Raw genomic sequence first — 19,384 nt, forward strand, 5'->3', positions numbered from 1 at the left:
CGGGCGGGCGCGGGGCACGCCGGGGGATGCAGTCCCGGGCGTGCGGGGGCGGGGCGGCCATGAGCGCCGCCGCCAAGGTACGGGCGCTGCTCCCGCGGGGCGGCAGGGGAGCGGGGCGATGGCGGCGCCAGGGCCGGGGGCAGCGGGCTAAGGGGAGGCCGTTCGGCCTGCGCGGGCCTCGCTCGGTTCGGCCTTGTCGCCGGCTGTGGTGCCGGGGCACCCCGGGGAGGCCGGGATGGCGGTTCCCGGGGGATGGCGGTTCCCGGGGGCATCGCGCCCCAGCGTCTCCTTTGCCCCTGCCTGCACCCCTGTCTCTGTCGCACTGGAAAGCAAAGCATTTAACCCCATGCTAAATAAAATGCTTTAGTGCGCTAATGCTTTTGGCGGTGGTGCTTACTGAGCATGTTTTATTCGCGTGCACTGTTCACACCAAACCCTGCTGAAGAGATACTGACAATTTAGGCGCAAATCAGTTGTTTCAGCTTTACATTTGTACGCAGCCGAGTCCAAGCGGTGCCTTTCAGGCAGGTGTCCCGGCAGGGAGCAGGGTGTGTGCTGCTGCTGGGCTGATGGCTCAGCACAGGTGACACTGGGCCGTCCCGCGGATCGCCTGCAAAGAGCCGGGATCCAGAGCAGACTGTCAGGAAGACAGGGAATCTCACAGGTCAGCACACAAAGTTTGTTTGAAAGGGGTGTTTCTTGTAAATGCAGGAAATTATTTTTTGAGACTTCCTTGGACCCTGCTCAACATTTCCTCTGAGAAAGACACAGTGTCACTCTGGGATCTGTCCACTGAGGACAGAACATTTCTGCTGTCTCTAGTCTTTAGTTAGCTGATTACTTTTGCCTGTGATCTGCACTGCTGCTAGAGCAAAACAGCATGAACTCAAGAGAACATTCCAGGCCCCAGCCTCTGGAGACAGATGAACGATGGATTGGTTTCCATGTTCTTTTTGGTGAAAGCCCCCAGGGCCTTGAAATTATAGAGCAAAGCAATTAGCTTAGCACAGTTTATTCCAAATGATAGCATAGGCTATAAAACCAAAAAAGAACTGCAGAGAGGATCAGAAGAAATGTCTCTGCTGGCTGAGAGGCCAGAGTCCAAAACAGACGTGGATTTCTGAGCCAAAATATTATTAGCAAGGTCCTCAGGAAAAGCAGGTAAAGTTAGTATCTCATGAATGCTATGTGCTTCTTTTTTGAAGCCATAGGCTCTGTTTCTTTCCCTGAAACTCAGCAGGCTAGATATTTGAAAAATGAACATAGCTGATACTTCTAATGCCCTGATCCCAGAAGAAGAAAATTTTTCAAAATCAGTAAATACTTCTTCCACTAAAGTGTTACCAGTACTGCCATCACTTTCCTCCTCAGTTATAAATCTGAGTAATTTAGTCAAAGACATACCTCATTTGAAGTGATTTGAGCCAATCTAAACTGTAAAAGAAGCATGAAATTTACAAAGAGGACTGGAGCACAAAGGTATCAGTGTCTCTGGTTTTCTGTTGACAGACTATAATTGAGCATATCCCTGCTTTCTTTTGTCTTGCTGCTAGTCTCTGAAAAAAATTGTATGCATTTTGTGAGGGTAGAGACACAGAAAAGTCCATGGTATGCCATGGGATCTGGGTAAGCAAGGAGAGACATGATTATAGGCTTATTTAGAGACATGCATGGGTACCAATTCCTTGTGTGGAAAGAAAGGACTGTGCCACAAAAAAAACCCCCAATATTTTATTTTACACTAAGTCCATCTGAGAGCAGAATAGCAGCTTCTCACATATCTGCAATGTAGAAAATCCCCTGTACTGGCCAGTACTGGTGGGAGGGGGGCTACAGGAGCACAATAAGGAATCTCCCTGCAAAGGCAGCCCATTCACAGGGCTAGCAGTCATTTCCTAGTGAAACAGAAATACTGCATACAGCTTTGGTTTTATTTTTTTTTGTTCTCCAGGGTTAGATTTCTGCATTGGCAACTGGTGATAGCCTGGGAGGCTCTCCAGATATCTTATTTGTTTCTGTATGAAAAGCTATAAAAATAAGAATGGTTCCCAAATGTGCTTCTAAGCTTAAATCTGGTTAATGATTTTGATAGCAGGGCTGGGAGAGGTGACTCAGGATTTAATCTGACTGGCTGGATTTTGGGTCCTGGGCACAGACAGAGGGGCATAGTCCTTTCCTCATTGGTTTTAAGAGAGAACCTTCCCCCTTTCCAGCTGAGGCAAAAGGGAAAACACAGAGTTGCTTTTATTTTGTGGAGACAACTGCACAACCATGGCATCTGAAAAGGTGAGAGTTTGGACAGGGTGGAAGTATCTAGGAAGGCTGCCTTAGTGTTATAATTCAGGTAGAGATGGATTTTCTGTCTTTGTGGCTTTCATCTCAAACAGCAGAAGCTCTTCTTGTTTGGAAAGAGATCTGGCTTTTCCCTGCATGGCTGGAAAAGATGTTTCATGCCATGCAAATACCCAGTGCAGGTGCTTGGCACAACCAGTAGAAATCTAAGGTGGGATAGAAGTTAGTAATATTGGACAGACACAAAGAGGGAAGCTTTATAGGGAATAATTTTAAGGTCATTTGTGCATTGCTGGAAACATCAGGTACAACTGGATACTGAGAAAGCTACTATGTATACTACTGTATATATATGTATATATACTACTGTATGCCCAAATCAGGAACAGTTACTTGCAGAATGCCCTCTCTCCTCCAAACATTGCTCTCCCCTGTCTTAGAATTCCTGAAATGCCTTCTGCTCATGCATTCTTCTCCTTACATACAATATTCTGGTGCTCCCAGCTTATAACTCTGATCTTTCTCTTCTTAGCCAATTCTTTACAGCTATTTCCGAAGTTCCTGTTCTTGGAGAGTGCGAATCGGTAAGATTAAGTGTTGATCTCTTTTTTTTGTCTCAGTATTGCCATATCCTCCCCTTCACTAACCAAATTAATCAATCACTTATTAACAGAGAGGTCAGCAAACATAGCCTGGAACAGTGAGGCATCTCCCCATGGGGAGGGAGGGGAAGACTGCAGCTTACCTGGAGCAGGTGGAATAGAGGAGAACAGATAAGAGAGCTCCATGAGACTGCCTCAGACTCTGGCCTGCCCAGGTCTTGAGAGCTAAACAAGACTGGGAATGATCCCTACTTGTACTGAGACAGAAAGGTTTTACAGGTGAGCACATGGTCCCCTGCCCTCCATAAGCCAAATCAGGAAGGCCTGTGCTTCAAAGAGTTGCAAAGCTTATTTTGAAAAATGCAGTGGTTTTGCTAGGACTGATCTTCAGTAGTTTGGTGTTTCATTTGCCAGACCACTGTCTTCTCAGTGGACTCAGGCCACCCTCCTTGAGGGATAGGGTCTTTTCTCAAATGTAGATGCTAACATTTCCCTGTGCCCACCACCACTGGTCCCAGTGCTGCTGTCTGAAGCTGTACACTTTGCTCTCCCTAGCACTAGCTCTGAAAGGAATTTCCTATGACCTGGTCCCAGTGAACCTCATTAAGGATGGAGGACAGCAGGTAAGGATAAAAATACCACTGCTCTCTCCAGGGGTACTGAACTTGGAGATCATTAGGAGAGTTGGGATTAGCTCTAGAAAGTTCACAAGCAAAGTTACTAAATTCCTCACCACTTTTTTATAATTAATAGTTGCTTTTAGCCAGTATTCCCTGGCATGTGAGATGGAAGGAAAATATGACTGCAGGAGACTAGAGGCTTTTTCTTCTCTCAAACATTTGTGACTGAATCCGTAAGGCAGAAGATCTGTTGCTTACCATGATACAACTCAACATATCTGGAGCACAGACTTCAGAGAAGCTGCCCTGCACTTTAAACATTCTCAACCTCATTCAATTAGCACCAGAAAATGCATGGAGGTAGGGATAGGAGGTGTCAAAAAGATGTTAAATGATGTTGCAGGGTGCTACAAAGGGTCTGCAGAAGGAAGAGATGGGTTGCCAAAAGAGATCTTCACTTGGGGGTCTATAGGAGGGAGTTGTGCACCTCACTGGCTCAATGGGCTGATATGGGCAGACAACTGGGACAGTAATGGTGGCACTGATGCAGTACCACCCATTCTGGGCATTGCAGTGATGATTTATCAAGAGATAAGGCAGTCTGGCCCTGGATACAGTGATCCCTGAGCCCCAGTGGTAGCTTGCTGTAGGCTAATAGTACAGCATAATTTACTGCAAAGTTTAATATTAAGGTAGAGAGAAAAAAGAAATAGGAAAAAAAATTGGTAACTGGGTTCTGGGAGAAGGAAACAAGGAAGAAGAATTTCTTATTGCTGTAGAGTAATCTCAGGTTTGTTTCCACAGTTTTCTGCTGAATTCAAGGCACTGAATCCTATGCAGCAAGTCCCAGCCTTGAAAATTGATGGCATCACCATTTCTCAGTCAGTGAGTTATCAGCCAAATTCCTATTAACCTTTCACTCCAGCCTGCTGCCCAGTCTGGATGGGATGGCTTTATCCCATCTTCTTCCCCAGAGCTCTCACCTATACATTGGAAAGGAGATGGCATTTTATGATCCTATTTGGAAACAGAAATAGCACATAGTCCCTGATGGGGACTGTGTCAAGGATTTAAGTTCAGTTCTGCCTTGGTTCATAACTCCACCTTTCACTAAGCAGTTTGTAGTCTGACTTCAGTGGCTGTTTCATGGTTTGCCTGAAATTACAGCTGGACCAAATGACAATAAGGTCACAGGCAGAGGGGTTATTCTGTTCTGTTGGATTAGTAACAGGCTGCCTTCAAAAGCTGCGGTATTCTCTTGGATCATCTCCCCTTTCCCAGGTGTCCAGGATGTGAACTTGACTCTCCAATAACCTCCCATTATCTCTTTGTTCATTACAGCTAGCTATAATTAATTACCTAGAAGAGACACATCCTAACCCCAGGCTCCTGCCCCAAGATCCAAAGAAGAGAGCCCAAGTCAGGATGATCGCTGATCACATTGTCTCTGGCATCCAACCACTCCAGGTACTGCTTTGTCAGAGCCATGCAAATAGAAAAATCAGAAAATATTTCTGTCTCTGAAATTCTCATTCTCCTTAAATTGTTGCCAGCCAACAGGATGGCAGAACTTCAGTTTGGTGTGCTAGCAGATAAAATCTGCTTAACCTCTGCCTGATTTGCCAATGGCAACAATACAGTATTTCCAACACTGCAAACCCTACAGGATTGCAGGGTTATTTCCAGAAAGAGCTGAATCCATATGGTTTTACTGCTGAGTCTAGGAAATGTTAGGAAGAGGAGAATTGAGCATCCAAAAGGGGAGAGGCAAAGGGATACTCTGGCAACTGTTACAGAAGGGTAGTGCCAATAGAAAGATACAGCAGAGTGCATGATTTGGTGCAGGTGAGGTCAACCAACTGAACTCAGGCCAGGGGTTCAGCTATGGCAGCTCCTCATCTCCCTTCTTCTACACTGAATGACACAGTGGGTGAGATCCAGCCAGCTGTGGTCTTCTAACCTAGAGATTGCTTTGCCTTCACAGAACCTGAGTGTCCTGAAACAAATGGGGGAGAAAAAAATGGAATGGGCTCAGAACTGTATCACATCTGGCTTTCAAGGTACTTCCCACATCCAAAAGGATCAGTATTTTGGCTGACCTTAAAAAATGCTGCACCATTGACATGCTACTTGACTTTTCAAGGACAAACACAGATATTCCTAGAGTGGTGTGCTGGTGTCCTGCCTTGCTGGCACAGACAATGCTCTTCCTGTCCAGAGTCTCTAGTCCAGGACTGGTAGCTCCCCAGGATCTTAGAGAAAAGATGTGCACAGAACATGGAACTTTTGCATTTTCCCCCCTCCCTAGTCAAGTATTTCTACATTATCCTTGTAGTATTTCAAGTGCATTGTCTGAAGCAGCTGAAATCACCCTGGGTCCAAAAAAGCTGAAAGACCCTAAACACTCCCATAACACTATAGTAAGATTTTTGTTGCTTCTAGTTTCTGTCCCAAAATACTCCTTTTTCATACTCTGCTTGGGGTTAAGATGCCCTTGTTCATAATTCCCAGTCTAGGAAGTGTTTGGTGTCCCTTTCAGTTGATTTTCCAATGCCTCACTCCAGTGTACCACCTCTCTTGGCAGCACTGGAGCAGATTCTGAAGCACACTGCTGGACGCTACTGTGTGGGGGATGAAGTAAGTATCTGAGAGAGCCCTGTGTGCCATCACAGAACTGAAAACCCCAGTATCTTCCCCTAAAATAGGAAAGAAAATTAGTTGGGAAGACAAGAGCACAACCCTATCCAGTACCCAGAATTACATGCAGTGCCTTTACCATAACAAAAAGCAGCTGCATGGATCCTACTTAGGCCATTACTGACTGGCAGAGGAGTTGTGGAGATGTTTACTTGTCCCTGCCTATAACCTGCTGATGGCCAGATTCTGCAGCTGTATTTAGGATCTGGCTGGTGCTAGAGTATGTGGAAAAGGATGATATATTATTTCATTTTTTTTATGGGATTTGGACTTCAGCATAACCTGTCACAGGGGCAAAGTTTGGCTCAAGAAACATTGATTCAGTTCTTAGTTCTATGGAACCTTTAACCAACTTGTATTTTTCTGCTCTGAGCATGCAGTTTTAGTATGGACAGATTTCACAGAGCTCACATGAAAGCTGTTCTGACCCTTACCAAACTAGAGGCAGCTCAGGCCATTTCCATTTGTTAGTTCTGCTGCCAGACAAAAGATCTTTCCTATACAAGCCTTAGAAAAAAGAAAGGCTCCTGCATTATCCTGGGATGCAGAGGATTTTCTAGTAGCAGCCTTATGGAGCCGTTGGTATGTGAAGGCTACTTACAAGATCTAATGTTGGAGAATAACGTGCTCTGAGAGGCACCCAAAGCTTTGTGACCTGGGGAGCAGGGTGGGGGCAGCTGCCTCTGTCTGTGCAGATAGACAGCCAGCTGCACTGTCCTTGAGTGTTCCTTTCAGACTGCAAGTCTCTGAGCCTCTGCAGAGGCCCTTTCTACATACCAAGTCTTGATATTGGCAGGACCTGATTGATACTCCTGCAGTGCAAACAAGCAAAATTTACTTAACCTTTCCCAGCCATGCAAACACCCCTCTCACTCCATCACCTCCCTCTGCAGCTTGCTAGCAGACCTGTTTGCTCAGAGGCAGTTGCCATAGAAGCACAGTGTGCTTGAGGTCACAATGATCAGCTGGTAAATATAAAGCTCCTTAAAAGCTGAAGGCTTCTACTAGTGACTGCAATGAAGTTTTTTCTTGTACTGTTGCTGTAGTATTAATGCTGAATTAAAGAATTAGATCATCATCACAACTCCTCTGTACTGGCTAATAAAATAATTTCTGTCCTGGTCTCAAAGCCTGCCACCACTGGGAAATGTGAGGGGACAGGCTCTGAGTTACTCTAACCCCTTTTCTCTGCTATATTTGCAGGTTTCCATGGCTGATCTATGTTTAGTGCCTCAAGTGGCCAATGCTGAAAGGTAATTAAGGCTTACACACCTACTTATACTGGACTGTCAGAGCTTACCTTGTGCTGCTCCTTGTGTCTGTTAGAAAGTATCCCTCCTGCCTGCTGTATCCACTTCTGTTCCTTTCCACGAATTTTTCTATTTCATAAATACTGTCTCTTTCAGAAGTAAGGAGTTGTGGTCTCCCTCCTCTAGGAGACTCCTGGGGAAACCTGAATTATGACCTTAGGAAAGCTGAAGTTGCCCACACTCCTATTCTCTGTCCCTCTTTGCTCAATTCTTAGACTGCACACAGGAGGAAAAGATTAATCAGACTTTATTTGTTTAAAGCATTAAACCCATACAAGTAGTGGCTGCATGATTCCAAGGAAAAGCATTGTCTTCTTACCTTGTGCTGCACATTATGTAAAAATTTGGTAAAGATCACACAATCACATAATCATTGGGATTGGAAGGGAATTTTGGAGGCTATCCAGTCCAATTTCCCTGCTAGAGAAAGTGGCACAGGATGTCATCCAGCTGGGTTTTGATTTTTGAGTATCTCTAGAGAAGGAGACTTTACTACCTCTCTAGGCACTGATAAATCTCTTCAGCATTTGTTTTTAAACCTACAAGGATGAATCTTTCTGTTAGTGTAAATACCTGTGAGATTCTCCCATATTAGGCAGGCCTATCACGCTGCTTTGCACTTTTGCTAACTGCTGCACTGGCTCTCCAATTCATAGTACTTCACAAATTTTTTCCCTTTTACAGATTCCAAGTGGACATGGGTCCATATCCCACAATAACCAGAATAAATAAAGCTCTCTTGGAGTTAGAGGCCTTCAAAATAAGCCACCCTTCCCGGCAGCCAGATACTCCTGCAGAGCTGCGAGCTTGAAGCCTTTCTACTCATTAAATCTAGAAAGCTGGCATGATAAAGAAGACATCTGCAGTTTGAGTAGAACTTCAGTGCCAGTAGGAATCCCTGTCATCTGGGTGGGAAGGACAGAGGACCTGGAAGTAGTGTGGATGACTTACAGGAGCTATGCCTGTGCTGGAACACCTGTAGCTACTCAGTTTTTTTATGCAGTCTATTTCCATGAAGCAGATTAAAGCAGAAGTATCCATAATGAACAGAAGTTCCCTTTGTATGGATTTGGGTAGGGGAATGTGACCACAAACAACTGTGAGGCATTGAGCCAATTCTGTATTCTCTACAGGGGCTACTGCTTTCTACCATCTACAGAAAGAGCATCAGGGAATCAGTGTACACAGTGTGCTTATCCTTGGAGCTGCCTTAGAGCCACAGCACAGTCATCAGTTCCATGGATATAAACATTAAGATCTAGTCCCTGATGGAAGATAGTTTAACCCTTGTTGGGGTCTTAAAACAGCCAAGTCAGCAACTCTGTCACCCCTTGCAATAAAAAGAGCACAGAATTTACAGGTGTGCCTAGAGCAAAGCTAGGTGACTGTGCCATAGACAGCAAGGCACAACCAGCTCACTTTTCTACACTGAAAATTATGTTCTCTTCCCCATCCTCAGATACTGCTTTAGGGGTGTTCCTAGCCTTCAGCTGCAGACTGTTGCCCAAGAGAATCCTACCCCAGATACCTCCAAACCAGAATCATGCCTGTGAGGACTTTCCAAATAGCAGCAGTAAATACCATTCCACTCATCCCAAATGACACCAAATATCTAAGTCACCTTCAAAGCTGAAAGCACCCTGACAATTCCAGCTAAAAAACTTGTGCAGCAAGAAGGGAACCCATAACCTTGTGTTTGTGTTCTTGTGCAGACTCAGCTCAGATCCCACTGAATGTTTTGGCACCTGAGCTCCGGATACTGTATATCAGGTACCCTAGAAGAACAGTACCCACAGCCTTCAGACTTTACAAACCCACAATCTCTTGTACCAAGATGGCATTCATCTACATACAGATTCCTGGATTGCCATGTTGCTTGGACTCATTTATTGCCATCCATATCTCTAGGCTGGTAAAGAGCTTTGCTGTTCAGGCTCATTCTGAGAATCATGCATTATCCTAGGTCCAGCTGGATCTTGACTGTGCTGTTATAAAAGGTCCCAGCACAGTTGGAGCCCCCAAAGACCAACACTGTGTGCAGGTTCTGCTCCCCTTTCTTCTCCTCGTCCATATCCATCAAGTGGGCAGGAGTCAGGTCAAGCAACGTGTGGCCAGCTCGGGGAACAGAGCAGAGGTCATGATGGATCACTGTGCTCCATGAAAGAGTATCTGAAGTGGAAAGGGGGTATCAATACTGACAAGCCCATTCCTAGTGGAAGGGATGAGACAAATGGACTAGACTAGGAGTTCAGAAACACCACTGCATCCCCAGAGTCACCTTCAGCTACCAAAACAGGGCAGGAGAGTCACTCACCTAGGTGGAAGACAAAGGCATCATGCAAGGCTCCTCTGGCATTGCAGCCTCCACTGATCAGAACCTTCTGATCCGACACAGCCAGAGCTGCATGAAAACTGTGACCAAAGCAAAGTCAAAAGGTGAGTCCAACAAAACCTGCTGGGATGGCCTCAGTCAGCAATGGGCAGAGATGGGCAGATTTGATAATGAGGTTGGGGGCTTAAGCTGCAGGAAGAAAGCTGACCTCTGCTTCTCTCTGCCTTGACTTGCAGAATAGCCCTAAAAGAGATGTTTGCCTCTGCAGGTCAGGCCACAATCAGGCCTGAAAAGTAAGTCATTATCTCAGAAAGAGCTATCAAAACTTCTGTGCTTTGCTCTGTAGGGTGAGAGAGCAGGTTAGCTGGGCTCCACATTGATTTAGATCGTTGTTCTGGTGAGCAATTCTGTCCCTTTAGGAACAACATTGTCGTGGTACAGGAGTTTCTTCCTTTATGTGGCACAGTACCTCTCCAGGCACTGTGAAGACCAGACAGCAGGCCATGCAGTTTACTAGCACAGGGCAGAAAACTTACCCCAGCCTGAAAGACAGATTTCCAGGGAGACTAAGGAATATCCCCCCAAAGCATACAGGCACCAACAAAGGCAGCACAGGAATTCTCACCCCACGGCAGAGAGAAGATCCACTGTATTTTGAATGGTGGGACAGAGATATGCAGCTGGATCTGATCACAAGCACTCTTTAAACCTTCAAAGAGAAATGACAGAAGATAGCTCCTGGGTCTGCAGTAGAATCTTACCAACGTGCAGAAGGCTGTCCTGCCAGGAGGGGGACTGGTGTGTACTCCATGAAACCTGATAGACAGAGAAAAGGCAGATGAAATGTCCAAAAACCTCAACCTCATAACTAGACAAAAACTTAGATACTCTGTCATATCAACACCCAGCTTCTTCCAAAAAAGCTATTGTTTTTACTTCATCCCCTCCCTTATTGCCCCAGAAAAGGGTTTTTTAAAAACTCGTAGTTTTTCATCTCCATTGCCTAGTCAGGAGTTTGTATGATGTTACTGCTGTTTTCCCACTAAGCACACCTCACTCCCAAGTCCCTGTCTTGAAACAGACCTTCCCAAGGCAGCCAGATGGCACAAACTTTCTTACCCAGATCCAGAATGTGCATGTCACTGAGGTAGAGAGAAGTCCTCTGACCCCCAAAAATCAGCAGCTTGTTTTTCAATAGAGTAGCTGAATGCCTGGGCAGAGAGCAAGCAAATTAATAAAACATCTTCAGCAAGTTCCCAAAACTTCCATTTTAGCCTTGGCCTCTTCTACTGGGCTGCCATAGCTTCAGTCTACACCTGGGACAATCCCATGAGGATTCACAACAGGAATCCCATTGCTCTAAACACAGCCCTGTCTTAAGGGGTACACGGTGGAGAACAACCACCTAATATTTAAGAAATCACACTGGTGTGGGAGAGATGGCAAGCAGAGGTTTCCTGCACTGTTTTGGATAGCTGGAATTGGAGCACTCACCCAAGCCTAGGCAGAGGCTTCTCCCCTTCTGAAAGGGGCTGATACCAAATTTCATGCTCTGGATTGAAGACATAGAGCACATTGCTGCAGGGTGCAGCTGCCAGTGGTGCCTTTCTGGGTAAAGTCCCTCCAAAAACAAAGAGCTCCTTGTGGTAGATTGTTGCACTGTGGTAGGTAAGCACTGGTATCCTCCCTTTAGCCTAGAAAATATTCAATATATATTTGTTACAAGAAGTGCATTATTTGCTGCATAACATAGGAAAGGGGCCCACATCATACAGTGAGTTTGACAAGTCTCAATTTTCACTTTATTGATTCCCCAGCCAGATCTTTGCTGCACATGCAGACAGCATATTCTTTGCATGCTCTACACCACCAGAATGCTCTGATAGAAAAGGAAGTCAGCCTCCCACACCTTCCTCAGAAGATGTCAGGGAACAGAAAGATCTCATCCAGGCTTGCTCTGTAAAAGCCATTTTGTACTTTACCAGGAAAGAGACACATAGTCCCATGCTGACAAGGGCTCAGAATTCTGCTGTGCTCAGGGCAGTTCCTGATTTGAGACCAGCTCTTCACCTTAGCATCTGCTCTCAATGACACCACATAAAATGGGAGGCCATTTCCCTCCACTGCTTGTAGAGTACCTCCCACCCTTGAGCTTGGTCATGCACAGCCCTCTGAAGAAACCATTTTTCCACATTGCTTCATTCACTGAAAGCACAACTCCTGGTTTCTGTTCAGCATGTGGCTTTTCAACACAGCCTCCTAATACTGGTCAAATCCAACTATGCATCTCAGACTGCCTGCAGCAACAGTGGACCAAGACTGCTGGGCTAAGGGCATGGGCACATGGACTGCCACATCCAGGCAGAACCTGCCACCCCTCCTGCACTTTTGTCTTGGAAGAGATGCAGTACTCACAGCCACAAGGAGCCACTTCCAGTTGACTGTGTCCAGAATGTAGATGCTGCTGTAGTCTTTGTCCTCCCTTATGCCCCCAAAGATGTAGATACGCTTGGTGTCAGGGTCGTAGGTAGCTGTGTGACCATGCAAGCATGATGGCATGGCATTTTGTAGCTGGAAATCCACTGGAAGCCATAAATCACTGTCTGTGGGAGCAACAGCAGACACATGGTATAGGAGTTCAAAAACGCTCTGGATTTCTCTAAAGAATATGCCATAAAATCTTGACTCAAAACCTTGCTCCCTTTGTCTTCTCCTCTCCTTTGATTCAGGGCTAGAGGGATCACATAGAGAATTGTTTCTGTAAGGAATGATGGGGAAGAGCAAGGTGAAAGAGAACACCAGTGAGGTGCAGAAAGATACAAGGCACTGGAATTGTCCCACACTTCCTCACCAGTCATGACATACAGACTGCAAACTGCACTGTTGCTTTTACCCCTTATAATTCCAACTCTTTCCAGAACTTGTACCTTAGTTCCTAGAGGGCTCTCAAGTACAGTCCCAGAGCCTCATAAGGCATTCTATGCTGTCAGCTCAGCCTGGTGACATGCCAGATGTGATGCCTTTGCTGTCCCCTCCATATGAACAGATGCCTGAGTACCCCCTCCCATCTGCATGAGCTACCCTCAAGTACCCCTGACCCCATTGCTTTTGACAACCCTAAAGTCCCCACCAATTTCCAGCTTCCAGAGAGCATCCCTGCAGGACTGTTGATTGACACCTTGTCCACCAATGAGAACAGCTGTCCCCAGGTCACTGAGGCACATGGCATGGCACCACCGAGGGCTGGGACTGCCTGGGGAGGGAAGAACACAAGCCTGTGAAGTCAGACAAGACACCCTCAGCTCCCTTCTCTGCTTGGGAGAACAAGACACCTGAATGCTCAGAGAGGGATAATGGTCCCTTCCCTCTGCAGGGGAAAAAGACATACCTCCCTGAGTAATATTTTCAGTTGGCTTGGGGGAATAATTGCTGTACTTGGAGAGACCTCAGGAGCAAGGAGTAGCTGGATGTAGGTTGCATTCAGGCTGCCACTTCAGACAGGCTTGGATGTCCCCCATGTACTACCCCATCTCCAGAAGTGATATCCCAGTTGTGCTACGCACCCCACTCTACTCCTCGGGAGGGAGGGCTACCCAGGGACAGCTTGTCAGTGCCTAAGATAGAACAATCAGAAACCTGGAACTGCTTCCAGGGGTATTCCTTGTACTGCTCTGTTCCTCTATCCTTCCCCTTCCATCCTACCCTGTAGTTGGCTGAGCAAGCTAAAAAAATACTTTTTAATCAAAGTCTATTTCTTATCTTACCTTTTTTCCTCAAAGTGCTATGTACCCAGAGGTGTGCCTGAGATTCAGAGGGGCTAAAGAAACATACTTGAGAGTCTGACAGTACTGGAAACACTGATGGCAATTGTATGAAGAGGAACAGTACATAGACACTACCTGCTTGTTATTCTTGATCACTGGGGAGATACAGGATGAAGCATGAGAGGCTTCTGATGTTGAAGGGAAGGAATATAATCACTGAGTGCCTGAATAGACAAACCAGGGTCTAGGAACCAAATCCTCACCTTGCAGCTCCTTCACTGCCAGATCTGCAGAGGGAACACAGAGATGGCCCCATAAAGCAGCCAGGAGACATACTGTGGAAAGTGGTCAGCTCCACCATGTAAGAGCCCTTTGACCTTCCTCCCTCCAACTTCCAGCACAAAACTACCCCATTGCAACAAACAAGGTGCAAGACCAAGAATCATGAACTCTTGTGAGAGGAAATGCAGAAGATAGGTAAAAGCAGGGCACACTTCCTCTGACTGCCAAATGCTGTCACCATTGCATTTTACCCCTCTGATGGAAGTTTGTTTCCCCCCCTTGTCACACTGCCTGCAGCAGAAAAAATTTCATGATGGAGATATATTTGCCTTTATGAAAAGGCAAGGCAAGTCCCAATAAATAATTTCTTATCAGGACCACTAAGTTATTGCCAAACTTTTACACATAAGCTTGGTCACACTCTGGAGCTGACTTGGAATTTCCACTCCAAAAGCCTAAGGTTTTCTTTCCAAACCCCTTGGCAGTTGCCTTCTCACTACTCAAAAGTCAGTACAGTTATACTAATTACATACATACATTTATGTGGGTTTTTTTGTTTTGTTTTTTTTGTATTCTCTACACTGTAATAATGACCAATGTCTTCTGTGGACCAAGTGGTATGCTGTTAGTAGGGGTACAAACAGACTAATGCAGAGGCTACAGAACATCACAGTAGGTTACATTATTATGCCTCAATTTACTCTCTTGCAAGACAAGGTTAACAATATTTGCCTTAATTTATAAAACGATTTTGCTTGTATGAAAAGATAGGCATAAGAATATCCCATGTTCTATTTCTGGCCTTTTCCCAGCAGGCAAAAACTAATCAAGCAGCTGGTCCAGGAATAAAGAGCATTATCAGTACTTCAAAGCCAAGCATACAAGCCCATCATGTTTTGGAGGTAAATAGAGAGATGGACTGGGAAGGTGCAGCCCAGCAGCATTGACAGGTCATTCAGACAAGATCTGTAAAATAAAGTTGGAAGCCATCAGAGTTACCTTCTTCATCAAGATTTCTCTCCGATGCTGTGGGTTCAAATAGAACTTTCCTGGGCTTTTTGGAGTGGACTCTTGGTGGTCCTTGGTCAGGACTCTTCCTCCAGGCCTCACTGGATTCCACCTTTCCAGCTGGTGACTTCAGGGCACATGGCACCACTACAGTCCTCAGTGGTGGCTGGACATCCTTCACAGGCCTGGATGCTCTGGTAGCCACCTCTGAGCTCTGACTCTTAACCTGTGACATGAGTCCCAGCCAAATCAGCCCAGAAGAAAGATACCTGAGGCTACTGTGAACTGCATCTTCCTGGGCCAGAGATGTGGTAACTGTTTTTAGACTCATCTTCCCATTGAGTTTTAAGGGCCAACATGCCATCAGTGTCAGCCAAACAGATACAGAGCATTGCAGCTATCTGCTGCTGAGTGCTGTATTTGGCTTTCAGACTGCTGGCTGCTGGGCACAGCTAGAACATGGAAGGGCAAAAAAGCTGTCTGTACTATGAATGAATGGGCTGGTTGACCATCCCAGCAAGGACTACAACATTCAACATTTAAAAAGGCATTTCAGTGGAGATTCTATTTTTCTTCAGCACAAGAGAAACTTTGGCTCCAGGACTTGCTTACCCATATCTCCACTGGAAAAAATGGCATCAAATGTTTCAGCTAGACATCAACTGAATGACTACTGGTAAGGGAGAAGACACTAAGGAAAAGGTGAAATAACAAGAAGATGGCTCCAAAACACACATACCCCAGTAGGATCCTCCAGGTTTTGGCCATGAGGCTTATCATCTAGTGGGAGCACTGGTGACTGGGTGGTCTCTGGTACAAGGAAGGGATGGGCAGGTGTACTGCTGGACACACCTTGGAGCAGCTGCAGCAGAAACAGCAACAGAATAAAAGGCCATCAGTGTGCTAGCCTCCATCCACACAAAGCATGAGCATAAACATGTCTTGCAAGGGACAAATACCCTGCCATGGAACAACCTGCCTTTCATCTCCCACACCAACAAAACAAACTAGGAATAGGAAAGCCAGGCACTGCTAGATGCTAAATCCATTGTCTTCAGCTCAAGGTAAAAACAACTACGTAAGTACCAAAGACTCAGGAGAGGGTGGAAATGGAAGTGAATAACTGTCTGCTGCCCATCTCCTGTGACACACAGGGTGTTCTGGCACAACTGTGTTCAGAGGATAGGCCTGGAGCATCCCAGAGGTTTCAGGCTCAGCACAGATGTGCATTAACAGATCCATGTTTGTCAGCTCTACCTTGAAGTAGCACAGAAAGAAAAGTTGAGCAGGGAGAGGAGGTTCTGGGGCTCAGAAGTGACAACATTTGAAACCCTGGGAAGGAAAAGAGGAGTGTCAATTCTTTTACCTTTCCATTGACAGTCAGGACAAGCCTCACAGGGTTGCCTTTGTCCATCTCTTTCAATGAGGCCATGAAAATATCTGTTCTCCAGTCATCTTCCCACACCAGAGACCTGCACAAAGGACCATGGCTTTTCAGCTCACAAGTGACACTGACCAGGACAAAATTTCTGCTTCCATACTAGATGGTAACAGCCCAAAGCCATAAGAGATCCAACCCTGGAAGCAGCCAAAAGGAATAATCACTAGAGGGAAACACCATGGTGGAGAACCAGCAGGCCTGAGAAGCTTTTGGATAACAGCAACAGAATGAAGCAGCAGCAGCAGAAATGAGCAAGCTTTTCCCGGATGCCCCTGTGACACCGCGGCAGCTCCTGCTGTGACCTGCGGGCGGGCTCCAGCGTGCCGACCCGCTGCGGGGCAATGCCTGGGGCCACCAGCACATCCACCGCGATGCTCGTGTCCGCCGAGTAACAGCTCCAGTCCCCCAGCCCGAACACCACCAGCTGCCGCGGCAACGGCAGCGGCAGCCACGCCTGGAAACCCATCCGGCTGGACTGGCTGCAAGGGGAGGGACGAGAAATGACAGGTAGTATCAAGGAGTAAAACAAAAGGTGAAAAGACAGATGGAAACGCCTGAGAACGCGGTTATGCCAGGGAAGAGTGAAAGGAGAGGGCTTGTGTCGTTTAAAGATGAAGCCACGCAAGGATGCAGGGACGGAAATAACGGGTGAGAAGGGGGAGCGGCCAGGGCTGGAGCAGCGCAGCCACGCGGGCAGCGGCGTTTCCAGAGAGGCCGAGGCACGGTGTGCGGGCGTGCGGGTGCCCCGGCCCGCGGGGGAGCCCAACCCCTTCGGGGCCCGGCCGGGCCGCACCGGCCGAGGCGCCGCGGCGGCTCCCGCAGAGCCCACAGCACGTAGAAGGCGAGGCCGCCCTGGCGGGCGCCGCCCGCGGGCCCGGGCCAGCCCCGGCGGCGGGAGCGCTGCATGGCGGCGAGCAGGCCGGGGCCGCAGGGCCGGCATTAAAGCACCGCGGGGGCGGCACCGCACCCCCGGCCCGGCCCCGCAGCTGCGGACGGGCCCGCCCCGCCCGGCCGGCCGCGTGTTGGAATAGGGCCGGCTGCTCAGGCCTGCCGAAGCCGGGACCAGCCTTGCCTTCGTACCAAATTAGCCTCTATGGAATCACAGAATTAATTAGGTTGGAAAAGACCTCAGCTCATCGAGAACAGCCACTGACCGAACTCCACCATGTCAACTAGATATAGGCAGTACACATCCAGTCTTTCCTTAAATACCTTCAGGGATGGTGACTCCACCAGCTCCCCATACAATCCATATATAATCACTCTTTATGTGAAGAAAATCCTTCTAATGTCCAACCTGATCCTGTCCTGGCACAGCTTGTGGCTCTGTCCTCTTGTCCTGTCACTGGTTGTTTGGGAGAAAAGGCCAATTCCCACATGGCTACACCCTCCTTTCAGGTGGTTGTAGGAAGGACTAAGATCCCTCTATGCCTCCTAAACAGCCCCACCTCCCTCAACCACTCCTCAAAGAACTTGTGCTCCAGACATTGACCATTTCTAGAGCCCAAGCCATATGACCCTTTCCAGAGAGGGATAATTTGCTTGCTGATTCCTAAATGATGGTATCTGTATACCTTTCTTGTAGCCTCCACCAAAAAGGTGTGAATTTTGTTTCTCTTCCTCTGCAGTCAGGGCTCATAATGAAGATAGGATGGTGGCAGATATTCCTTAAACAGTAATTACATGTGGTTATGTGTGTGTTACTACAGATGCTCTACTGGGTAACTGATAGTTGTATAACAATGAGATCTGCTAAGCTTAAAACTGCTGTTGATAATCAAATACTACTAAAAGCAGTGACAGGACTTCAGCAGTCAAAGTACAATATTCTCCCTATTCTCCTGAAACAGAGAAGAGCCACTTCCCTGGCAGAGGCAACATAGTCTCTGCAAGGCCTTCAGGGAGCACCTCATGATCTGAGTGTTACTGCTGCAGCCTATCCACAAAACTTACAGAAGGGGGAAGAGGAGTGGCAGAGTGGAGGTGTATGGGAAGAACTAATGTGAAATTTTGCTTTGCTTTCCTCCATCCCCACTGTTTTCCTTAGTTTTCCTCTGGCCATATGCCTGAGCCAAGCACAATGATGTATTCTGAGTGCACTGTAATAAAGTAGCTGTAGCACTGTATCCCTTTGGTGGTCTTAAAATGCAATGACACATTTTGAACTTGGCAGAATCATCTATCCTTTGGATCAGCTTGGTTTGTAATTGCTCCTGTCCATCAATTAGTTTATAAAAGTGCTGCAAGGGAATGTCAGACTAGAATAGAGAATTGAACCTCTGCAGCACTTGTCCTGCCAAACTCAAAATGAGATAGGTGAGAAAAGATGACTCCCACATCATTCCTCATTTTGACCAGCAAGTGCTTCTTTCAGGACATGGAAATAGAGCCTTTGTGTATGATAAAACAGATGGGCAAAGCAGCTGTGAGGAATTGTGAAGGGCAAACACTTTTCTCTGGACAATTTAATGAGTATCTGGTAACTGAAGAGATGTTTTTAAACCCTTCAGATTGAAAGCTGAAGTAACAAAGGAGCTAGGAGATCTCTGCAAATGGATATGACAAGTACCACTATGAAAAACTGGAGGGTAAAGTATTCAGACTCTACCTATGTCCATTATATGAGCTTGGCTACTTGCTTGTTCCTCTCCAATTCCTCAAGCATTCAGTACAATCTCAAGAGAAGTATTCCAGCCAGTTGTTTTAACAGACAAAAGATTTCCTAGCTGGAACCATCATCACGAGCTGACAACAGAGCATTTTCCTATCCATTTGCATAAGAATCTCCTGTATACTGAAAAGCATATTTTGTGTATTTGCCTCTTCTTTGCTCCTAAAGCTAACTGCATCCTTGTTTTGTTGGAAGGTCTGTAGTTGAATTTTTCATATCAAGATATTCACTTGCCTTAAACAGTAGACAAAGTTCTTGGTTGCATAGTGAAAAGTTTATTTAAAGGGAGTAAGTTCCAATATATTATTACAAATCAACCACAACACATCAAATATAAACAATACAAACCAACTGCAGAAGGAATT

At 46.5% G+C, this 19,384-nt stretch overlaps 2 protein-coding genes across 5 annotated transcripts in view; one reads left to right on the forward strand and one right to left on the reverse strand.

Annotated features, from left to right (window-relative positions):
- Window positions 1-19,137, reverse strand: part of LOC306803296 (uncharacterized protein) — a 119,711-nt gene extending 100,574 nt beyond the window's left edge. The window contains exons 1-13 of one of the 2 annotated variants that reach the window (XM_079308557.1): window positions 17,142-19,137; window positions 16,651-16,827; window positions 16,274-16,379; window positions 15,647-15,769; window positions 14,899-15,133; window positions 13,881-13,904; window positions 12,984-13,106; window positions 12,269-12,456; window positions 11,348-11,547; window positions 10,973-11,064; window positions 10,615-10,669; window positions 9,836-9,933; window positions 8,800-9,690 (exon numbers count right to left, since the gene is read on the reverse strand). In XM_079308557.1, coding sequence (XP_079164683.1) covers window positions 9,476-9,690; window positions 9,836-9,933; window positions 10,615-10,669; window positions 10,973-11,064; window positions 11,348-11,547; window positions 12,269-12,456; window positions 12,984-13,106; window positions 13,881-13,904; window positions 14,899-15,133; window positions 15,647-15,769; window positions 16,274-16,379; window positions 16,651-16,827; window positions 17,142-17,254 — 1,749 coding nt within the window. In that variant the 5' untranslated portion in view covers window positions 17,255-19,137 and the 3' untranslated portion in view covers window positions 8,800-9,475. Of the gene's footprint in view, window positions 1-8,799; window positions 9,691-9,835; window positions 9,934-10,614; window positions 10,670-10,757; window positions 11,065-11,347; window positions 11,548-12,268; window positions 12,457-12,983; window positions 13,107-13,880; window positions 13,905-14,898; window positions 15,134-15,646; window positions 15,770-16,273; window positions 16,380-16,650; window positions 16,828-17,141 lie in introns of those variants that run through there. The other variant, XR_013774598.1, reaches the window with a different exon arrangement.
- GSTZ1 (glutathione S-transferase zeta 1) lies at window positions 27-8,573 on the forward strand (the record flags this gene model as incomplete). 3 transcript variants are annotated; one of them, XM_079308581.1, is made up of 9 exons in its annotated part: window positions 27-77; window positions 2,825-2,876; window positions 3,450-3,517; window positions 4,319-4,399; window positions 4,856-4,981; window positions 5,499-5,574; window positions 6,099-6,151; window positions 7,415-7,464; window positions 8,206-8,573. In XM_079308581.1, 9 exons carry the CDS (start codon window positions 27-29, stop codon window positions 8,330-8,332), a joined length of 684 nt encoding a protein of 227 aa, XP_079164707.1. In that variant the 3' UTR covers window positions 8,333-8,573. The 3 variants fall into 3 exon arrangements, with proteins under 3 accessions (XP_079164707.1, XP_079164708.1, XP_079164709.1); XM_079308582.1 differs by lacking the exon at window positions 27-77 and adding an exon at window positions 2,189-2,286; XM_079308583.1 differs by lacking the exons at window positions 27-77; window positions 2,825-2,876 and adding an exon at window positions 3,020-3,173.
- Window positions 19,138-19,384: the final 247 nt, after the last annotated feature.

This window comes from Erithacus rubecula (assembly GCF_903797595.1).
Source record: "Erithacus rubecula genome assembly, chromosome: 6".
NCBI classification, from domain to species: Eukaryota; Metazoa; Chordata; class Aves; order Passeriformes; family Muscicapidae; genus Erithacus; species Erithacus rubecula.